This window comes from Danio aesculapii, chromosome 16 (genome assembly GCF_903798145.1).
Source record: "Danio aesculapii chromosome 16, fDanAes4.1, whole genome shotgun sequence".
Lineage (NCBI taxonomy): Eukaryota > Metazoa > Chordata > Actinopteri > Cypriniformes > Danionidae > Danio > Danio aesculapii.
Window position 1 is genome coordinate 4882591 of NC_079450.1, and position 20698 is coordinate 4903288.

Consider the following 20698-nt stretch of genomic DNA (forward strand, 5'->3'; position numbering starts at 1 on the left):
CTACATTTAATTACATGATTTATAGTTTCACAGGGGCTGGGTTTGGATTTAAGACTGGGTTGTTTAGGGTGAGGCTTCATTTATAAGAACGACACTCATTCCAGAGAGTTCATTCAACCCACACTGGGAAGTGTCTGCTGATTATTCTGGCTCAACTCGATTTTCTTTAGAGGTACTCTTCAGCATGTTATTTAGACCTAATGTGATGATAAATAAGATGTTACGATTATTTAAACTCCTATTTCTTGTGCAGCTTGTGAAAATGGAGCCTGTGTCTGCAGCAAACACACAGTTTTCCCTCAACCTGTTCAAGAAGATCAGCGGAGGAAACGCATCAGGAAATGTGTTTTATTCTCCTGTCAGCATCTCCTCGGCTCTGGCCATGGTGTCGCTCGGTGCCAAAGGAAACACCGCAGATCAGATGTTTAAGGTGAGTGTGTGCTTATGTTATTATAGCCACATCTTCTTGTCAGCATTGTACACTAATTGAGCAGTGCATTCACATTAGATATTCGATGTTTACCTACCATAATAATGATTCATCAGTTGCAACTTAAACGGCTTTGGATAAAGGCATCTGCTAAATAAATAAATGTAATGCTGTGTAGGTCTTGGGCTTCAACAATCCTCCCAAACCTGGTGGAGCGACACCAACTCCTGCCCAAACAACCCAGAAGCCCCAGATAACATGTGGAGTCAAGAGTCAACATGAGCCACAAGAGCTGCAACAACCACAGAAGTTTGAGTTACCTGCAGACCTCAAGGTTCAGTAGCAAACATTCACCTCACGACTCTGTGATTGAAAAACACTGCTACATATCCTGATTAATAAGACTAAATACTTGATGTAAACAGAAATGTCTTGCTCAGCCGGTGCCTGGACAAAAAACTGAGGAGCAAATTCACTCAAGCTTCAACAAGTTGATGAGTGAACTGAACAAACCAGGAGCCCCGTATGTGCTGAGTCTCGCCAACCGCCTCTACGGAGAGCAAACCTACCAGTTTCTTGAGGTAAAACTCAAATGAAACAAGTCTACATATATAAAACGTTATTAAACTATAATTCACGTCTGAATGGCACCTCATTCAATTTGCACTGATACAGAAATATCTCAGTGATGCAAAAACCTACTATGCAGCCGGACTGGAGAAGGTGGACTTCAAAAACAAATCAGAAGCTTCGCGTGTCAACATCAACAAATGGGTGGAGAAAAACACACAAGGTAATAAAACAGCATTAACTATATAAAGATAAAAGCTCCTTCATGCTTTTTGGCTAAAAATCGAGGCTAAAAGAAGGAAATGTACATTTGTATTGTAGAGAAGATCAAGGATTTGCTGCCGTCAGGAGCCATTGATGCAATGACAAGACTGGTTTTGGTGAACGCCATCTACTTCAAGGGGAACTGGGAGAAGAAATTCCCAAAGGAAGCCACCAGAGATGGGACAGTTCAAGCTGAACAAGGTGAGATTTCAGGCTCTTGTTTCAATTTAAGTATCTAAAAATGAGAGATGAGAGTTATAAAATGTAATTGATGCTTTGCAGAATCAAACTAAACCAGTGAAGATGATGCACCAGAAAGCTCAATTTCCATTTGTCGTCATCCCAGAGATAAACAGTCAGATTTTGGAGCTGCCATATGTAGGGAAGAATCTCAGTATGTTGATCATCCTTCCTGATGAGATTGAAGACGCAACCACTGGCCTTCAGAAGGTGAGACTGCAGAGATTATGCTAGTATAATGTTAATTATATGGAATGCTGATCAATCCTACTGAAACATATTTGATGGACATATTATCAATTCTTTTCTTCCTTAAAATATCAGCAAAATGCTTTTAAAAATAATAATACTGAGCTCCATTTTGTCTTTATTTTTGGATTAATTGGTCGATCCAGATACAAAATAAATAAATAAATAAATATTAATGTTGTACACACAAACCGACCAACAAACAAATATTAACATGACTCTCTTATTGTCCATGAATAAGGAGGACACCAAGTCTGTGGTTGAGCCAAACGGGTGTGCGTTTCCAAAAACCATCATTAGCCAACTAAGGTCGCAAGTTACGTCGTTACGAATGTAGTTCGTTAAATTGGCGTTTCCCAAATCCATCGTTCCAACGAACATTCGCAAACTGCATCGCAAGCTTGTATGCTTGCAATTACACCTCTGGAGCTGTAGTTAGAAACATAGTTCTTGGCTGTGTTCTGTTGCCAGTTATCCCCCCTATGCCCTATTCAGTTAGAACATTCTAATAATTCAACTTGGAATTATTTTTTTTTAAAAGCATTAAGGTCGTCTCTCTTAGGTGTAATTTGCTTTAAAAGCATTTTCACAGTTCAGTTTTAGCGATCTTCATGTTTTCAATTGCGCTCCCTTCGCAGTGCACTTTGAAAATATTGATGTCATTTTGAACACAGCCGTGGCTCATGGCGAAAGCTATAGGTGACCTATTATTTAAAAGCGGAATTTATGTTACGTCTTCAAAGCTTGTGAAAACAACAAACATCAAATGTTAATACTTTTAATTCATAGTAGATTATTTATTAAGTATCTGTACTGGATATGACCTGGGCCTGTTAGTTAGAACATTTCTACAGTGGTTTACATGTGTCAAATTGTAAAAAGTAGACTTTTCAAAATATATATATATATATATTAAATAAAATAAACAATATCCTACTTAATAATAATAATAATAATAATAATAATAATAATAATAATGATAATGATAATAATGATCATCATCATCGTCATCATCATCATCATTAATATTATTAATATTATTATTAAAGTACGTTTTTCATTTCCTAATAACTAATAAATGTTACATTTCGTTTCTTAATAAATAGCCTCATTATTTATTTATGTATTTACTTATTTATTTATATGATTTATATATGAGATTAGAGTATGTGTTAGCTTTTGTAAATGATTTTATGTTTTAGAACAGAATATGTAATGTTCTCAATAATACTTGTAAAGGAAACACAGGCCCTTTATGTGCAGTTTACATATGTTTCAATTAATATGGAAAGTGAGTGCATGTTTTTAGCAAAAACTAAGTTTTTTTAAGTGAAGTTTCATAAACTAATTTCGAGAGGAGCACGACTGAGCATGACTGGCCGCTCATCTGTAATCAGTAATAATCCAGTCAGAGTGATCCTAGTTTAACTATAAATGGATCATGAGAGTCTATAAAAATTGTAACACACAAAAACATCGCTAGGTTTGTCGCTAGTCGCTTTTTTGAAAATTTGTCGCTACAGGGGATCTGAAAAGTCGCTAAATCTAGTGACAAAGTTGCTAAGTTAGCAACACTGACAACAGCCCATCTCCCTAACACAACACACAGCTCCCCCCGGAGGAAAGGAAGATATATAACATCTTCCCTACAGCAGCAAATTGTCAATGACAAGTATATGCCAAGCTTTTTGTATTCATATTAGTTTCAAAGGGTTTTAAATAAACTCTGTGCCATTTTTCACATGACTCTCTTATTCTTCAGCTGGAGAAGGCACTGACCTATGAGAAGCTCATGCAGTGGACCAAAGTGATGCGCCAACAGGAAGTTCAAGTCTCTCTGCCCAAATTCAAGACGGAGCAAACCTACGACATGAAGAGTCTTCTGGTCAGCATGGGGATGGAGGATGTGTTTGACCCACAGAAGGTTAATCTAACAGGCATGTCCTCCAGCAATGACCTGGTGCTGTCCAAGGTCATTCATAAAGCCTTTGTTGAAGTCAATGAAGAAGGAACCGAAGCGGCTGCGGCCACCGGCGCCGTTGTTTCAATTCGTACCTTAGCGCAGATATTTAATGCAGATCATCCGTTCCTTTTCTTCATCCGACACAATCCCACCAATACCATTCTGTTTTATGGACGTTTTTGTTCTCCTTAATGCTACCTTGGAATGATAAATATAAGCGCCTGCTCTGGTAAATAAAGTCTCTAGTAAATGACTGAGTGAAATTGTCTGCATGCATTTAATTAATAGACTTCATTATTAAGTTTCTGGTGAACAAACCTCATACATAAACAGAAAATTGTGGCGAAGGTCAAAGGATAAATTAAGCTTGAGTGAAATTGTCTGTTATTGAGTTATTTATTTTACCCAATGGTTGAGTTAAACATATTTGGTGCTTTGCTGGGTTATTTTTAAACTTTATTGGGTTATTTATTAATAACACAACTAGTTGAGTTAAATATTTGGTGCTCTGTTGGGTTATTTTTATCCTTTAATTGGTTATTTAATTAATAACTCAACCAGTTGAGTTAAATATTTGGTGCTCTGTTGAGTTATTTTTAAACTTTATTGGGTTATTTATTAATAACACAACCAGTTGAGTTAAATATTTGGTGCTCTGTTGGGTTATTTTTATCCTTTAATTGGTTATTTATTTAATAACTCAACCAGTTGGGTTAAAATTTTGAATTTCAAAAGTCAACTGATTTAACTGACACAAAACAGCTGTAATATGCATGCATAATGTTGCTTTTGCATTATAAGGTTTATTTAAGCTCTAACGCAATAATATTGTTGTTATTCTTTTTATTAAATTACCTCTCAGTGTCGTGTTTTTTATATCCGTTTCACTATCCAAGACCATCTTTTAAAAGCGTTTAGATGTGGTTAAAATGTATTGTTCATTGTGGACACTGAGTGAAGCCTGCTTCAGCTGCTGGACAGCCTCTACAGCCCACAGAGCTCCATATTCTGCTCCATCAACACATGATTTTCTGCTTGCACAGTTTCTAACTGTCTGTATTTTGTTCTGTTTCGTCATTGTTTGGGATTCTTGATTTATTTTAACGAACGTGTCTGGAACTAAAATGTAATGACGCATTTTCAATATTTTTGTAAACTGTATGTTATTTATTTACACAGCCATAATTATATATAATATATAAATGAATAGTAGTACTAATAATAGTAGCAATAGTAACACCAGAATGTAAAAAAAAAAACATTTAAGCAAAATAACCCAATGAATTTGGTTAAATGATATAACCCAAAGCCTTGGGTTAAAATAACCCATAGCTGGAAAGGTGCTATAATAAGTGGTTGATTTATAAACTAATTTCGAGAGGATCACGTGCTCATGATAGCTAGCAGCTGGATCTGCATTTTCCAATTCTCAATGCACCAATCAGACGACTCCTAATCCTAATCCTAATCGACTCCTACAAATACCCTGGGTTTCATTCCACCGCTATCTTCGTTTTGAAGAATCCCCCCTTCCACCCCTACTCCTCCTCCTTCTTCTAGATGGGTGACATGGTGGCCCAGTACTTAGCACTGTTGCCTCACAGCAAGAACATCTCTGGTTCCAGGCTTTACCAATCCAGAAGACGTTTCTATGCAGAGTTTACACGTTCTCCCCATGCTCATGTGGATTTCCCCCGGTTTCCCGGTTTCCTCCCACCGTCCAAAAACATGCAACTTAAGTTAATTGACTAATCCAAATCGGCACAATAAACATGCTTCCTAGTAAGTAGTTATCTCTTAAGAGCAATCACTATCTGTTCATTAGTTACTACAGCAGGGGAGCTCTCGAGATACAGTACCTGAGCTCAAACTCCCCTCTCGCCTTGCAACGGGAGGGAGCCCTGGGCTCGAGGATCTTATGAGCTCAGGGCTCTCTCGCGGGACAGCATGCCAAACAAGCTTTATAATCAATCATCAGCTAAGTGTGAACTCTTGAACCTAGATTTGGGTTATATGTTGGGGTATTTTTAACCCAACTTTTTTAAACAGAGTATGCATATGAGTATAGGGACAACCATGCATTTAGCAGAGGATTTTATCTAAAATGTGACAACAATGTATTTACTAAAATGAAAAGTTTTCCTTTTAACAATACTTACATGCACATTTCAGACATTAGAATCTTTAAAATCACCCTTTGTAAGTTTTTATGTAATGGAGTTTTCATGAGATATTGTGTATACTGAAACGTAAACTCAAACATACTCAAATAAAGGAGGGTTACACATTTCAGCTCCGCTTTGAAAGAACTCAATTAAAATTTGTGCTTAACTCAACAAAGCATTTTCAATAAAATGCAAGGATTGTCATGGTTTCCAGCTTTTCTCTTAATGAATCAAACTCTGTCTGTGTTACCGACTCGGTCCCAGTCATTCCCCTCGCTGGCCAGCAGAGGTCACCATCCCCGGACTTTTAAGCATTACATCATCCATCTAAACTGATTGTGCACACACCTGAACCAAACCTAGTTAGCGACCCACGCTTCCTATATAAGCCACACTCAAACACCAGTTCATTGCGAAGTCTTGTTTAGCCCCGGCCAGCATTACTGAGCGGTCTTTCCGGTCTGCTCTTCTGAGAATAACCCCAGACTGTTTCTGACTCTGAGTTGCCTTCTGCCTGCCCACGACCCTTGCTTTATACACGGACTCTGAACCACGCTGCCTGCCCTCGACCCAAGCCTGTCTAACGGATTCTGAACCACACCGCCTGCCACTGATCTATGCCTGGTATATCACTCTGTGTCTGTCAGCCGCCAGCCCCAAGACCATTATTGATTACTGTTGATGTGTGTTTGCACTTTAGAGTGTATTGGATGTTTGTGTTTGACTGACTAATAAATACTGCATAATGGATCCCTCCGTGTCAGTCTCCTCGTTACAGTCTGGAGGTTATGAATTCATTCATTCATTTTCTTTTCACCTTAGTCCCTTTATTAATCCGGGGTCACCACAGGGGAATGAACCACCAATTTAACCAGCAAGTTTTGACACAGCGGATGCCCTTCCAACAGCAACCCATCTCTGGGAAACATCCACACACACTCATTCACACTCATACTCTCACGGATTGGCCAGGCTCTTCCACCAATTCCACACAGCGCCCATCATCACCTGAGTTTTAATAATGCACAGCTGCACCCTATCACGCTATATAAGCACACACCTCACCTCACTCATTGTCCGGTCTCGTTTATACGAAGCGGACTCAGAGCTGATACTCTCCCAGTATTTGCTATCTGTATCTTGCCACTGATTACTTACCTGATCTCTGTTTGTTTCCAGTCTGTCCAGCGTTCCCAGCGTCCTGTCTAAGGGTGTGTGTGTGTGTCTTCAGTCTGTCTCCCCGCAAGTCATCTGCTGTGTGCATTCGGTCTTCCTCCTTGCTGCTCATCCACCCTGCTGAGGATAAGGAATTATTATTATCCCGGACTCCATTCACATGCCCCTTATTATCCCTCAGTTGCTCCGCTGTTTAAATAAACATTTATACTTACCAACTCACTCTGTTTGTCTGTCTGCTTCCCTAACACATACACTACGGACAATTTAGCCTACCCAATTCACCTGTCCCGCATGACCGGAGCACCCGGAGGAAACCCATGCGAACGCAGGGAGATCATGCAAACTCCACACAGCTGACCTAGCCGAGGCTCGAACCAGCGACCTTCTTGCTGTGAGGCGACAGCACTACCTACTGCTCCACTGCGTCACATTAATTCAAAGTATAGATCTATATAATTTATTGCCTCAAATATATTTTATAATCACAGCACATCTTAACAGTGTGCTTTTAATAAGCTCACCTTCAGCCTGATCTCATGAGGAAACGTAACTATTTTACTTATTGCCAGTTTAGTGGTTAATTCACACAACTGATACAAGTTCAGTCATACGAAAAAATAAGATTTTTAAAAGGAGGCATAGCACCAAACCCCACCCCTAAACCCAAACGCACCTCAAGCAAACATACTAAATTGTATAAACGACATCATACAAATTCATACAAATTAGTCACTAAATCTAAAAGTTACGACTTGCCATTAGATAACCGTGTCACCTTGTGAATTGCAGAGCTTTTGCACAAATATTTTATTACATCACTATCATTATTAATATATCACATCACATTTTTTCCAGCTAGTTTTTACTTCTAATTAATAAAGAAAAAAAACCTTGAATGCATTGGCGCATAAAACCACAAGATTTGTGTTGAATAATATTAGCTGCAGTTCACTAAATGGCCACCGGTGTCGCTAATAACACTGGTTTCTGAATGTACATACAGACAACATGCACTTCCTGACAAAAGTCTTGTCGCCTACCCAAGTTTTAGGAGCAACAAATAATAACTTGACTAATAGTTGATCATTTGGTATCAGAAATGGGTTATATAACAGACAAAGGCCTCTATATTACGCTTATTTGACCAAAATAAAACATGATCATGTCTTGATTTTCAATGATTTCATTAGGACAGTAAGGTCTGACTTTGCTTAGACTAAAGTCTTGTCACTGAACAGAAATAATGTCCAGTATAGAATATGTTGCTCATGCTGCAGTGGAAACAGAATGAATATTGTATCTGACTCCATCATGAGCTTGGAGGACTGCATCCATACATCTCTGCAATGACTCAAATCACTGATTAATAAAGTCATCTGGAATGGCAAAGAAAGCCTTCTTGCAGGACTCCCAGAGTTCATCAAGACTCTTTGGATTCATCTTCAATGCCTCCTCCTTCATCTTACCCCAGACATGCTCAATAATGTTCATGTCTGGTGACTAGGCTGGCCAATCCTGGAGCACCTTGACCTTCTTTGCTTACAGGAACTTTGATGTGGAGGCTGAAGTATGAGAAGGAGCGCTATCCTGCTGAAGAACTTGCCCTCTCCTGTGGTTTGTAATGTAATGGGCACCTTGGAATTATAAGGTTCTATCAGCGTTCTGAATTATTCTGAGATATTGAGCTTCAAAGTTTTTGCATTCCATAGCAAACAGTATGTGTCTACGGTTTGTTTTTAAAATAAAAGATCTTAAAATGTAAACAACTTATAAAAAAAACATCCCATAATGTAAATAAGTTGTCATTTAATAAGAATATGTCAATAACTTAATTTTGACAAAAATGTCAGATAATACCTTATAATTCTATGGTGACAATATGATAGCTCAGGCTGCTGATGTTGCCATCCACTCTGCAGATCTCTTGCTTGCCTCCATACTAAATGTAACACCAAACCTTGTTTTTCCCTGCACCAAACTTGACTGATTTCTATGAGAATCTTAGGTCCATGTGGGTTCCAATAGATGCTTTTTAATCCCCACACCTAACCCTACCTCTAACCCTACCCCTCACAGTGAGTCACTAGCTCCATTGAGTGCATTGTGTCCGACATTGCATGTCTGAGATTTGCAGTCTCAGCTTGCACATCCAAGTCTGCATCCAGATACTATCATAATGCACAAGTAACCAAATATCTGACACACCCTCAGAGATCACCATGTTAAGCTTAATAATAGCATACAAGTGCTTTAGAAAAGCAACACTTGAATTGTACTGCTTATCTCACAGTGACAACTCCTTGCAGCTATCATCAGCTAATTAATAATAGGATTTTCACACAGTGTGATTCAGAATGACTAACTATGATAAATATAATTATAGTTTATCTTTCTTCAGCTACACACACACACTTGTGCACAGAAGAATAAGTGACTCAGTTACAAATAGACAAGCGCATAATTAAATGAAGAATAACATGTAGCAATTATGTGGGAGATTTAAAACTGCTTTTAAAGGAAGGCTTGACTTAAAGGGTGAGGCACACATATAAGAAATACACCCATAACGGTCGATTCATTTATCTCGGACACTTCAAAACTTCATCATTTCTGCTGTGAGTTGTAGGTAATGTTTCACTGAGCTCTATTTGTTAAAGATGCCTTTATATATACAATTGAGTGTATTGTGGTGATGATACATTAAAATACTTACTGTTATTTAAACTCTGTCTTGTGCAGCTTGTGAAAATGGAGCCTGTGTCTGCAGCAAACACACAGTTTTCCCTCAACCTGTTCAAGAAGATCAGCGGAGGAAACGCATCAGGAAATGTGTTTTATTCTCCTGTCAGCATCTCCTCGGCTCTGGCCATGGTGTCGCTCGGTGCCAAAGGAAACACCGCAGATCAGATGTTTAAGGTGAGTGTGTGCTTATGTTATTATAGCCACATCTTCTTGTCAGCATTGTAAACTAATTGAGCAGTGCATTCACATTAGATGTTCGATGTTTACCACCATAATAATGATTCATCAGTTGCAACTTAAATAGCTTTGGATAAAGCCATCTGCTGAATAAATGTAATGCTGTGTAGGTCTTGGGATTCAACAATCCTCCCAAACCTGGTGGAGCGACACCAACTCCTGCACAAGCAACCCAGAAGCCCCAGATAACATGTGGAGTCAAGAGTCAACATGAGCCACAAGAGCTGCAACAACCACAGAAGTTTGAGTTACCTGCAGACCTCAAGGTTTAGTAGCAAACATTCACCTCACGACTCTGTGATTGAAAAACACTGCTGCATATCCTGATTAATAAGACTAAATACTTGATGTAAACAGAAATGTCTTGCTCAGCCGGTGCCTGGACAAAAAACTGAGGAGCAAATTCACTCAAGCTTCAACAAGTTTATGAGTGAACTGAACAAACCAGGAGCCCCGTATGTGCTGAGTCTCGCCAACCGCCCTCTACGGAGAGCAAACCTACCAGTTTCTTGAGGTAAAACTTAGTATTTGTTAGGAAATAGTATTCATTTTTAATCTCAATATTTTTTTGTTAACAGAAATTCCTCAGGGATGCAAAAAGATACTATGAAGCTGGACTGGAAACAGTGGATTTCAAGAATAAGTCAGAAGCTGCGCGTGTCAACATCAACACATGGGTGGAGAAAAAAACTAATGGTTTGAAACAAACAAACCACCATCAACTTTAAAGATAGAATTATTCAAAAAACGACATTCTCTGATGTGTTTTGCTTATCTGAAATTCAGAGAAGATCAAGGATTTGCTGCCGTCAGGAGCCATTGATGCAATGACCAGACTGGTTTTGGTGAACGCCATCTACTTCAAGGGGAACTGGGAGAAGAAATTCCCAAAGGAAGCCACCAGAGATGGACAGTTCAAGCTGAACAAGGTGAGATTTTAGGCTCTTGTTGAATTTAAGTGTCTAAAATTGAGAAATGGGGATTGTGATGATGTTTTCATTTATGCTTTGCAGAATCAAACTAAACCAGTGAAGATGATGCATCAGAAAGCTCGTTTTTCACTGGCTTCAATCCCAGAGATGAACAGTCAGGTTCTGGAGCTGCCGTATGTGGGGAAGAATCTCAGTATGTTGATCATCCTTCCTGATCAGATTGAAGATGCAACCACTGGCCTTCAGAAGGTGAGACCCCGGAGATTATGCTAGTATAATGTTAATTATATAGAATGCTGATCAATCCTACTGAAACATATTTGATGAACATATCATTCTCTATTCTTTTCTTCCTTAAAATATCAGCAAAATGACTTTAAAAATAATAATAATAATAATACTGAGCTCCATTTCGTCTTATATATATATATATATATATATATATATATATATATATATATATATATATATATATATATATACTGTATATATGTGTGTGTGTGTGTGCGTGCGTGCGTGCGTGTAAATACAGTGCATCCAGTGCTTCACTTTTTCTATGTTCCAGCCTTTTTCCAAAATGTTTTCTGTTTCCACTGATCATTCTTGAGATGTTTCAGCAGCTTCATTGGAGTTCACCTGTGGAAAATTCAGTACACCTGTCTACATAAGGTTCCAGGGTTGACAGTGCATGTCAAAGCACAAACCAAGCATGAAGACAAAGCAATTGTCTGTAGACCTCCGAGACAGGATTGTCTCGAGGCACAAGGCTGGGGAAGGTTACAGAAACATTTCTGCTGCTCTGAAAGTTCCAATGAGCACAGTGACCTCCATCATCCATAAGTGGAAGATGTTTGGAACCACCAGGACTCTTCCTAGAGCTGGCCGGCCATCTAAGCTGAGTGATCGGGGGAGAAGGGCCTTAGTCAGGGAGGTGATCAATAACCCGATCGCCACTTTGTCTGAGCTCCAGCGTTCTTCTGTGGAGAAAGGAGAACCTTACAGAAGAACAACCATCTGTGCAGCAATCCACCACTCAGGCCTGTATGGTAGAGTGGCCAGACGGAAGACACTCCCCGCCTGGAATTTGACTAAAGGCATCTGAAGGATTCTCAGACCATAAGAAACTAAATTCTCTGGTCTGATAAGACTAAAATTAAACTCTTTGGAGTGAATGCCAGGCGCCAGGCAGCGCTCATCACCAGGCTAATACCATCCCTACAGTGAACCATGGTGGTGACAGCATCATGCTGTGGGGATGTTTTTCAGCAGCAGGAACTGGAAGACTAGTCAGGATAGAGGGAAAGATGAATGCAGCAATGTACAGACACATCCTGAATAAAAACCTGCTTCAGAGAGCTCTTGACCTCAGACTGGGGTGACGGTTCATCTTCCTTCCGGCAGGACAATGACCCAAAGCCCAGCCAGAGCCCAGACCTAAATCCTATTGAACATCTCTGGAGAGATCTGAAAATGGCTGTACACCGTCGCTTTCTATCCAACCTGATAGAGCTTGAGAGGTACTGCAAAGAGGAATGAGCAAAAATCCGCAAAGACAGGTGTGCCAAGCTTGTGGCATCATATTCAAAAAGAATTGAGGCTGTAATTGCTGCCAAAGGTGCATCAACAATTAAGCAAAGGCTGAGAATATTGACTTTTTTCACATTGTCATTATAGGGTATTGTGTGTAGGATTTTCAGGAAATAAATTAATTTAATCCATTTTGGAATAAGGCTGTAAAATAAAAAAAAGTGGAAAAAAAGTGAAGCGATATCAATACTTTCCAGACGCATTATAAATATATATATATATATTAATGTTGTACACACAGGCCGACCAACAAACAAACATTAACATGATTCTCCCATTCTTCAGCTTGAGAAGGCACTGACCTATGAGAAGCTCATGCAGTGGACCAAACCGGAAGTGATGTGTCAACAGGAAGTTCAAGTTTCTTTGCCCAAATTCAAGATGGAGCAAACCTACGACATGAAGAGTCTTCTGGTCAGCATGGGGATGGAGGATGTGTTTGACCCACAGAAGGTTAATCTAACAGGCATGTCCTCCAGCAATGACCTGGTGCTGTCCAAGGTCATTCATAAAGCCTTCGTTGAGGTCAATGAAGAAGGAACCGAAGCGGCTGCGGCCACTGGTGCCATCATGACCACATATTCAATGCCCTTATCACCTCCAAAAACCTTCATTGCAGATCACCCGTTCATTTTCTTCATCCGACACAATCCTACAAATGCCATTCTGTTTTATGGACGCTTCAGTTCTCCTTAGAGATGCTAATGATGGTGGGATAATAATTGGTGCCTGTTTCTATTATAAATAAAGGCAATAGTTGTAGTTTATTGTCTGGAATATTTAATCTGAGCATAAGTTACCTTATTTTAATCTACAGTATGACAAAGGTACATAACATGTGAATTTGGATGCAAATTATGCTAATTTACCAGATGGGTGGCATTTTTTTATCAATATAATAAAAGTGTCATATGCAAATGTAAACAAATCTTGTTAAATTTGATCTTCAAAGGAGTTAGCAAGGTTCTTGAGGGATTGAGGTTTTTTTTTCTTTAGCTATGTAGATCATATAATTATATTATAAGCTCATTATAAGCTAATAAAAACTAAGCTTATATACAGTTGAGGACAGAATTATTAGACACCCTGAATTATTAGGCCCTGTTTATTTTTTTCCCCAATTTCTGTTTAACGGAGAGCAGATTTCTTCAACACATTTCTAATTATAGTAGTTTTAATAACTTAATAACTGATTTATTTTATCTTTGCCATGATGACAGTAAATAATATTTGACTAGATATTTTTCAAGACACTTCTATACAGCTTAAAGTGACATTTAAAGGCTTAACCAGGTTAATTAGGTTAACTAGGCAGGTTAGGGTAATTAGGCAAGTTATTGTATAATGATGGTTTGTTCTGTAGACTTATTGAATAAATATATAGTTTAAAGGGGTTAATAATATTGACCTGAAAATGGCTTTTAAAAAATTAAAAACTGCTTTTATTCTAGCTGAAGTAAACCAAATAAGACTTTCTACAGAAGAAAAAATATTATCAGACATACTGTGAAAAATTACTTGCTCTGTTAAACGTTATTTAGGAAATACTTAAAAAAGAATACAATTCAAAGGGGGGGCTAATAATTCTGACTTCAACTGTCTATAATACATTTCATACACAATGATAAACATGATAAACAGGATTAAAATAGACAAGTACAAGAAAATAAAAACAAAGAATGAAAACTGATTAAAATGTATTTTAAAGGAATGAAAAAGAAAAGAGAGACATAACAGTGCGATCAGTTGGCCGTAGCACAGTGCTCATTCAGTAAAGGCTCAGCTAAACAGATGTGTTTTCACTCTTGATTTGATCGGATCGATCCCCACTTCGCTTACACCAGGACCTTGATACCGAAAGAATAAACTGATCAGAAGACCTTAGTGACCTACCAGGATTATATACATGTAGGAGAACTGATAAGTAAGGTGGTGCGAGATCATTTAAGGATTTACAAACAAAAATCAATCATTTAAAATCAATCCGTGACCTAACAGGCAGACGGCCTAGAGAGGAAAGAAATGACTTCACTTTTGCCACAAGTCTGGAAAAACTGGATTTAACAACTGAATTTACTTGTTTCAGATCACTATCGAAATGAAACGCAAGGTTTCTAACAACAGGTTTTTGAGAATTGAAAGCTCACCAAAACCTAATAAATGCAGAGGGTTAGGATCGCCAAACCAGCTCAGTTTTTTCTTCATTGAAATGAAAAAATTAGACGACAGCCAGGTCTTAACCTCAATTATTCATCTCATAAGAGTGTCAAGGCCATTTTTGTCATTACTTTTAAGAGGGACATAAATCTGAGTGTCGTCAGCATGAAAATGAAAGCCACCCCATATTTACGAAAAATAGATCCTAAAGGTAAAATATATAAAAGAAAAGAAAATAGGTCCAAGGATAGACCCTTGCAGAACTCCACAGGGGTCTGGAGGATGAAAAGGTCTGACCAACATTAACACAAAAGCTTCTGTTTGACAAATAAGATCTAAACCGTTAACCATTTAATAATTGTGTTCACTGCTAAATCATGTGTTTCATCTTTCAAAAATAAACCAAACGGTACATTTTCTTTTGTTAAAGCCTTTAAATCTTCAAACTTAGAAAATAACCAATAATGCAAATCTTCCCAAAAGGCACAAGCAAATTTACAATCATAGAAAAGATGCGCTGTAGTTTCAATTTGATCATCACAAAAGGAACAATTGTTTTCATCAAAACCGAACGGGCATCTCAAAAATTCTTTAGTAGGATAAACTCCATTTAGAATTTTAAAATGGACTTCCTTTACTTTTGGTGCCACTGGAAACTTTAAATATTTTGTTGCAATTACATTTTTTCCTTAGAGAAATAATATGATAATACATTTTTATTTGAATGAAAGGGATATAGCTCTTTAATAAAATATTCCTGATTACAGTATTGGATAAGTGTATATCGATCACTGAAACTCCATCCACCAAAAGCTGAGGAAGGCAAGGTGTTATCATAGACTGTAAAATATATGGATGGAGTATCTGAGACGTCACCCATAGGTTTCTGAACACTGCAAAAGAAGCTACAAGTAGGCGCGGCCAATTTGCTCCATTTGCCATTTTGTTCGCGCGTCATCACACCCACGGCGGGATACCAAACAAGGGCAAAGAGGCGGAGAGTGAGCGTAGCTACAGACACCTGCTGGCACTTTGCTTAGACCTGGCTCAGACAGACTTTACTTTGGGAGAAACGCTTGATACTTTATTACCTGCGACTTGTATGTGTTCTGACCACATGTGCTTGGCTGTACACTATATCAATAAAGTGTTTAGACTTTTAAAAACACTGTAGTAATACAGTGAGCCACTAAGCATTGTTCTTATGACGTTTTTCTACAGGAAGAAAACGCGAATTACTTCCAAACACTTCAGATATAGTCTGTGTTAGTAAATGCAAGACTATTGATGAACTCCAGCATAACACTGTATGATAACGCTTCAGATGACTGTTCTAGAGCCTACAGCTAATCAATCTGTCACATTCTGGACCTTTTACGGGTCTAAAGAATAATATTAATGATAAATTATCTTAAATAAAACAAATACATTTATAGAGATGGTATACAAGTATATAACTTTACTCACATGGGAAACGGATGCCACATGAATGGTTTGTGAGCACAATTAAGTGCACACAGCATCCCATATCATCTGATAATTGTAAGAAATAAGTCCAAAAGGCAGCTGACTGTGTAAAGCCACATAAAACAACACAAAAATACATGAATATGCCGAGATCAGTGGCTAATCTGCCGGATTCAGCTGAGGTGAAGTGACGGCGACCAGCGAGACCTAGCTGTCACTCAAGTGGCCACGCCCTTAATTATGCAAACTTAATATAACCTTATATAAAGGAAATGGATGAGTTATAAAAAAAATCACCCCCCTCACAGTTGTCATGGAGGGTAATAATAGCTATATGAACCAAAATCGTTCTTTGTACCAGGCTGTAAACACCTTTTTTTTCTGCTGTAAAGTTGTCCATTTTAACAGTGGGCTCAATTGCAACTTGCTCTATTATGGAGCCAGGACTAGCGGAATTTTGATGAATTGCAGTTTCAGTTACTTCCGTATTGGCTTCCCGAGGGAGAGCGGGAGGTTGCCGCTTGGGTGTTATATTATTTTGAGATGGATTACAAGACAATTAATAGTTTGCAATTAATTTAAACGGATCTATATCCTGAATATAAGACAGTTTATCAAAATGACGATCCCTGGCATCTTTGTTTAGTTTATTGCGGTCCCGTGTACTCTCGATTTTCTTGTACTTCTCCAGCTTGACCTTTTTTTTGGCATGGATCTCTCTTGCGTTATTATATGTCTCTCAAGTTGTCTCGGGAAGCGATACCACAAAAATGGCGCAGGTGTGACGTCACGCACAGCAAACGCACGTGACTGACAAAGACCGATAGATTGTGGGATAGCTTTGATGATATTATCATATTATTTTCTGTCAAATTAATTAAATTAGAACTAAATGTTTCAAAAGACATTACTCCAGTATTATCGAACATCTGCATGACTGACCATATTCCTTTCTCCCACCAGTTTTCATAAAAATAAAGATTTGTTCCTAAATATAACACATCTACAAGTCCATAAGGGAATATTATGGCGACTAAAATTATGCTTATATATCATTTTTCGGTAAAGTAAAACCTGTTGATGAAACTGATAATAGGGAGTTTTTTGAGGTCATAATCACATCTAAGTAAAAATGGATACCTCCTAACTTCTTAAAAATTTGACTGGGGATATAAAACCAAAAACCTTTTTCATTTTTAAAAGGATTTAAGCCAATTTATTTTAATTGTCTCATTAATACATTCAATGTCAAGGGCTTGTAGACTTCCTTCTTCCTATTTTTTGACCAATACATGATTTTAAAGAGCCCATATTATGGGTTTTTGAAAATGCCCTTCCATGTAGTGTGCAACATAGCTCTAAGTGAAGTGAAATATCCAGCTAAGGCTTAAATCTGTAAGTGTACAGTGTTTAAAATTATTGATTCATCTATAAAAGAGTCAACTCATAGTGCTTCAAACGAGTCGTCTTGATAACGAGTCATTAAGTGTTTCGTGATGACATGGTATTCTGCCCCTTAATGTTTTCTTCTTCATTAAGAAAATTATAATTAAAAAGTTCTTAGTAATTTGCCATGTAAAATGTGTTATTGAAGGCAGTGGCTCTGGAATTGTTCTTTTGACAAACACTGCAATCTTGTGTTCACATTGCGGAAAGCAGCAAGTGACAGGAAATAGGAAAAACAGAGTAGGCGTTTTAGTAGAAGCTCTTGCAGTGGAAAGACCTACGTGCTGTGTCTCTGCTTACTACTTGGTATTCTGCCCTTGATAAGGCATGATCTGTAAGTTTAATGTATATTAGTTTGCTTAGGTATATATTAGAGCTTTGTTTAGCAATATTATGACCTTTTGTGTTACTGCACGTTATATTTGTTAGTGAAGTAACTAGAGCTACCTGTCTTCCCATGCGCTAGCCTATAGCATGCTAGTATGTAGTTTAAAAGTCATATTCATGTATGTACAAGGACACTGGATGTATATTCATGTCATTATTGTTTCTGTTACAGTTTTACAAAGAAAATAAGGAAGAAATATTACAAGTGGTACATCAGTAAAGCTTTGAAGAATGCTACGCTGTCTCACGAGTGCTTACTGAAGCCATTTATGTTTAGCTCGCTGCATAGGCTTAAGAAGTACATTTGGCTTAGGGCAGAAGACATGGCTACGAAACACAAGTAGTTGCGCGTGCAAACCCGGGAGATTTGAAACCTGCGGCCCCGCCCACTAACAGAAAAAAAGTGTCTCACACACACACACAGACAGACACCGGTCGAATGAAGTCACGCTGTGCAGATGGATATTATGGACAGTCTAATCAAAGTTGAAACCTCAGCAATATAGCCTAGCCTTGAGCAACTACATGCTTTCAAAGAAGACTTCATCAGTTTGTTAAAGGAAGGATCAGTAAAGACTGTCAGAACATGGATCAGTGCATTATGAATCAGTTTCTTCCCCCATTTCACAAGTGTAAGTACGTGCGATTAAAATTATTGCCTCATTTACTCTAGTTTGCAAATTATGTATTTAGTTGTGTTTTGTTACTTGTAACCGTGTGTACTGTATCAGGTTAACTCTTTATATTCTCATATCGCGTGTAAAGCACAGTTGAAAATGTGACGCGTGCCGCTTTGTTTACGGATCGTCAGCTGTTGCTACACACATGCAACGATCAAGTTTCAAAACATTTCAGCTCAGGTTCGAGGTGAGGTGTCTAAATTGCACCCAGCAAGCTGAACTGGCGCTCTAGGCGTGTGTGTTGTGTCCTCGGGTAGGAGTGTAATGTGTATGTGTGTGTGTGAGTGTGTGTATCCTCTGAGGGTAATGTGTGTGTGTCTCCTCGTGTGTGTAACGGGGGGTTTGGGGGGGGGGGGTATTCGCGGATATAACCGAGCACCGCACCGCGCCCTCTCTATTCAGCCGCTCCTCCCTGTGTGTGTGCGTGTGTGTGTGTGAAAAGAGCAAGAAGACTGTGACAGGCTAGGAGATCTCCTCGCCAGCACTTGGACTTTTTGCTCAATAACATTGTTAGTCGTCAGCAGGGCTGGCTTGGGGCAAAAAAATCGGCCCTGGCATTTTGGGCCAGAGCGGCCCACTAAATTCAATCAAAATGCTATCTATCTATGCACGTCCAATATTTTTATCAACTCATATTCTTTAAAACACAAAAGCCATATATATGAAATAAATAAATAAATACAAACTTTAATCTCAATTTAATTTCTGTATACTGTCCATAAAGATATTTGTTGAGTTCTAAAAAATACACTATTCATTTATTTATTTTTCTTTGCATATGTCCCTTATTTATCAGGGGTTGCCACAGTGGAATGAACTGCCAACTATTCCAGCATGTTTTATGCAGCAGATGCCTTTCCAGCCACAACCCAATATTGGAAATCACCCATACACACTCATTCACACACACTCATACACTACAGCCAATTTAGCTTATTCAATACACTATTCACTCAGCCTATATTCAATAATAAACATAACAAAAACTGCCTGCTAATGCATGGGTAAATCTTCAAAGGGAACAGTGTTACATTTTAACCTCTTTCACCTCATCCTGCTTGCTGTTTCACTATCTAAACATTGAAAACATAATATAAGTCAAATTGGTTTCATTTTGATATTATGATTAACAGACACCAAACAGCCTCGTGTAGCTGCATATTTTTATGAGCATCATCTTCACACTGCATATTTATAACAAAACAGGGCTTAAATATAACTGTCTCCTTTCATTTCCATTGAAAAGAATCAACTTTACCCTGTCTCTTTTGCAGAATATCAGTTTTAATAACCAATAATGGCCATTATAACAGTATAACGTACATTAAATTTAGACGATAAAGGTAAGCAATCAGTCAATATGCAGAATCAGTGTATGTGGTTACATAAATTAATATATTAGCTTACCTTTGCACTCAGCCAAAACAGTTAACTGAGAACAAGTGATTCAAAAGACATAAGAATTGTTAGATAGAGACAACAAGATGAATTCAATATCACGTTTAACAACTATAGTGAGATGAGATCACCCAGCAGATGAACTGTCTGACATGCACTGACACCTGGGGTTTATGCTTACCCGCTGAACTAGTGGCTGCAGCTCTGGGCAGAGAGTGTGTGGTCACGTGATTTGCGTTTTTAGCCGTGTACTAGAATGAACAGAGAACTTTTCAGAATCGCTAAATGAAACGCCGGCGTATTTCCTGCGATTTCTCTGCGCCTCCCTTGCGTTTCTTCTCTCTGACTCTCGACTATTTTGACACGGAGTCCAAAATAGGAGTTTGTGATTGGGCCAGCCCAATGTCAATACCGAAAAGAGCCAATGGGCTGCAGAGTGTCACATGGGCCGGCCAGTCTGTCTGTCCAGAAAAAAAAAGCATCTACTTTCAGAGAGTCACAGATCACAGCAGCGTCAATCAATAAGGCAGTAAAAACGATAGGCTGCTAAGCCTTTATGGGCCGATCAAATCATAAGACTATGATCAGCCCGGCCCAAAAAGTAC

The 20698-nt window shown here is 38.4% G+C and overlaps 2 protein-coding genes across 2 annotated transcripts; both read left to right on the plus strand.

Moving 5' to 3' along the window:
- Nucleotides 1-92: 92 nt before the first annotated feature.
- On the plus strand, nt 93-3969 carry LOC130242811 (leukocyte elastase inhibitor-like). Its single transcript, XM_056474736.1, is given in 9 exon segments — nt 93-172; nt 254-430; nt 609-764; nt 856-1011; nt 1106-1223; nt 1322-1443; nt 1445-1465; nt 1547-1714; nt 3516-3969. Coding segments are annotated over 8 exon segments (1302 nt in total). The 5' UTR covers nt 93-172; nt 254-262; the 3' UTR covers nt 3909-3969.
- On the plus strand, nt 123-13269 carry LOC130242810 (serpin B6-like). Its single transcript, XM_056474735.1, is given in 9 exon segments — nt 123-172; nt 9800-9976; nt 10150-10305; nt 10397-10519; nt 10521-10553; nt 10618-10735; nt 10826-10968; nt 11053-11220; nt 12844-13269. Coding segments are annotated over 8 exon segments (1320 nt in total). The 5' UTR covers nt 123-172; nt 9800-9808; the 3' UTR covers nt 13255-13269.
- The last annotated feature ends 7429 nt before the right edge of the window (nt 13270-20698 follow it).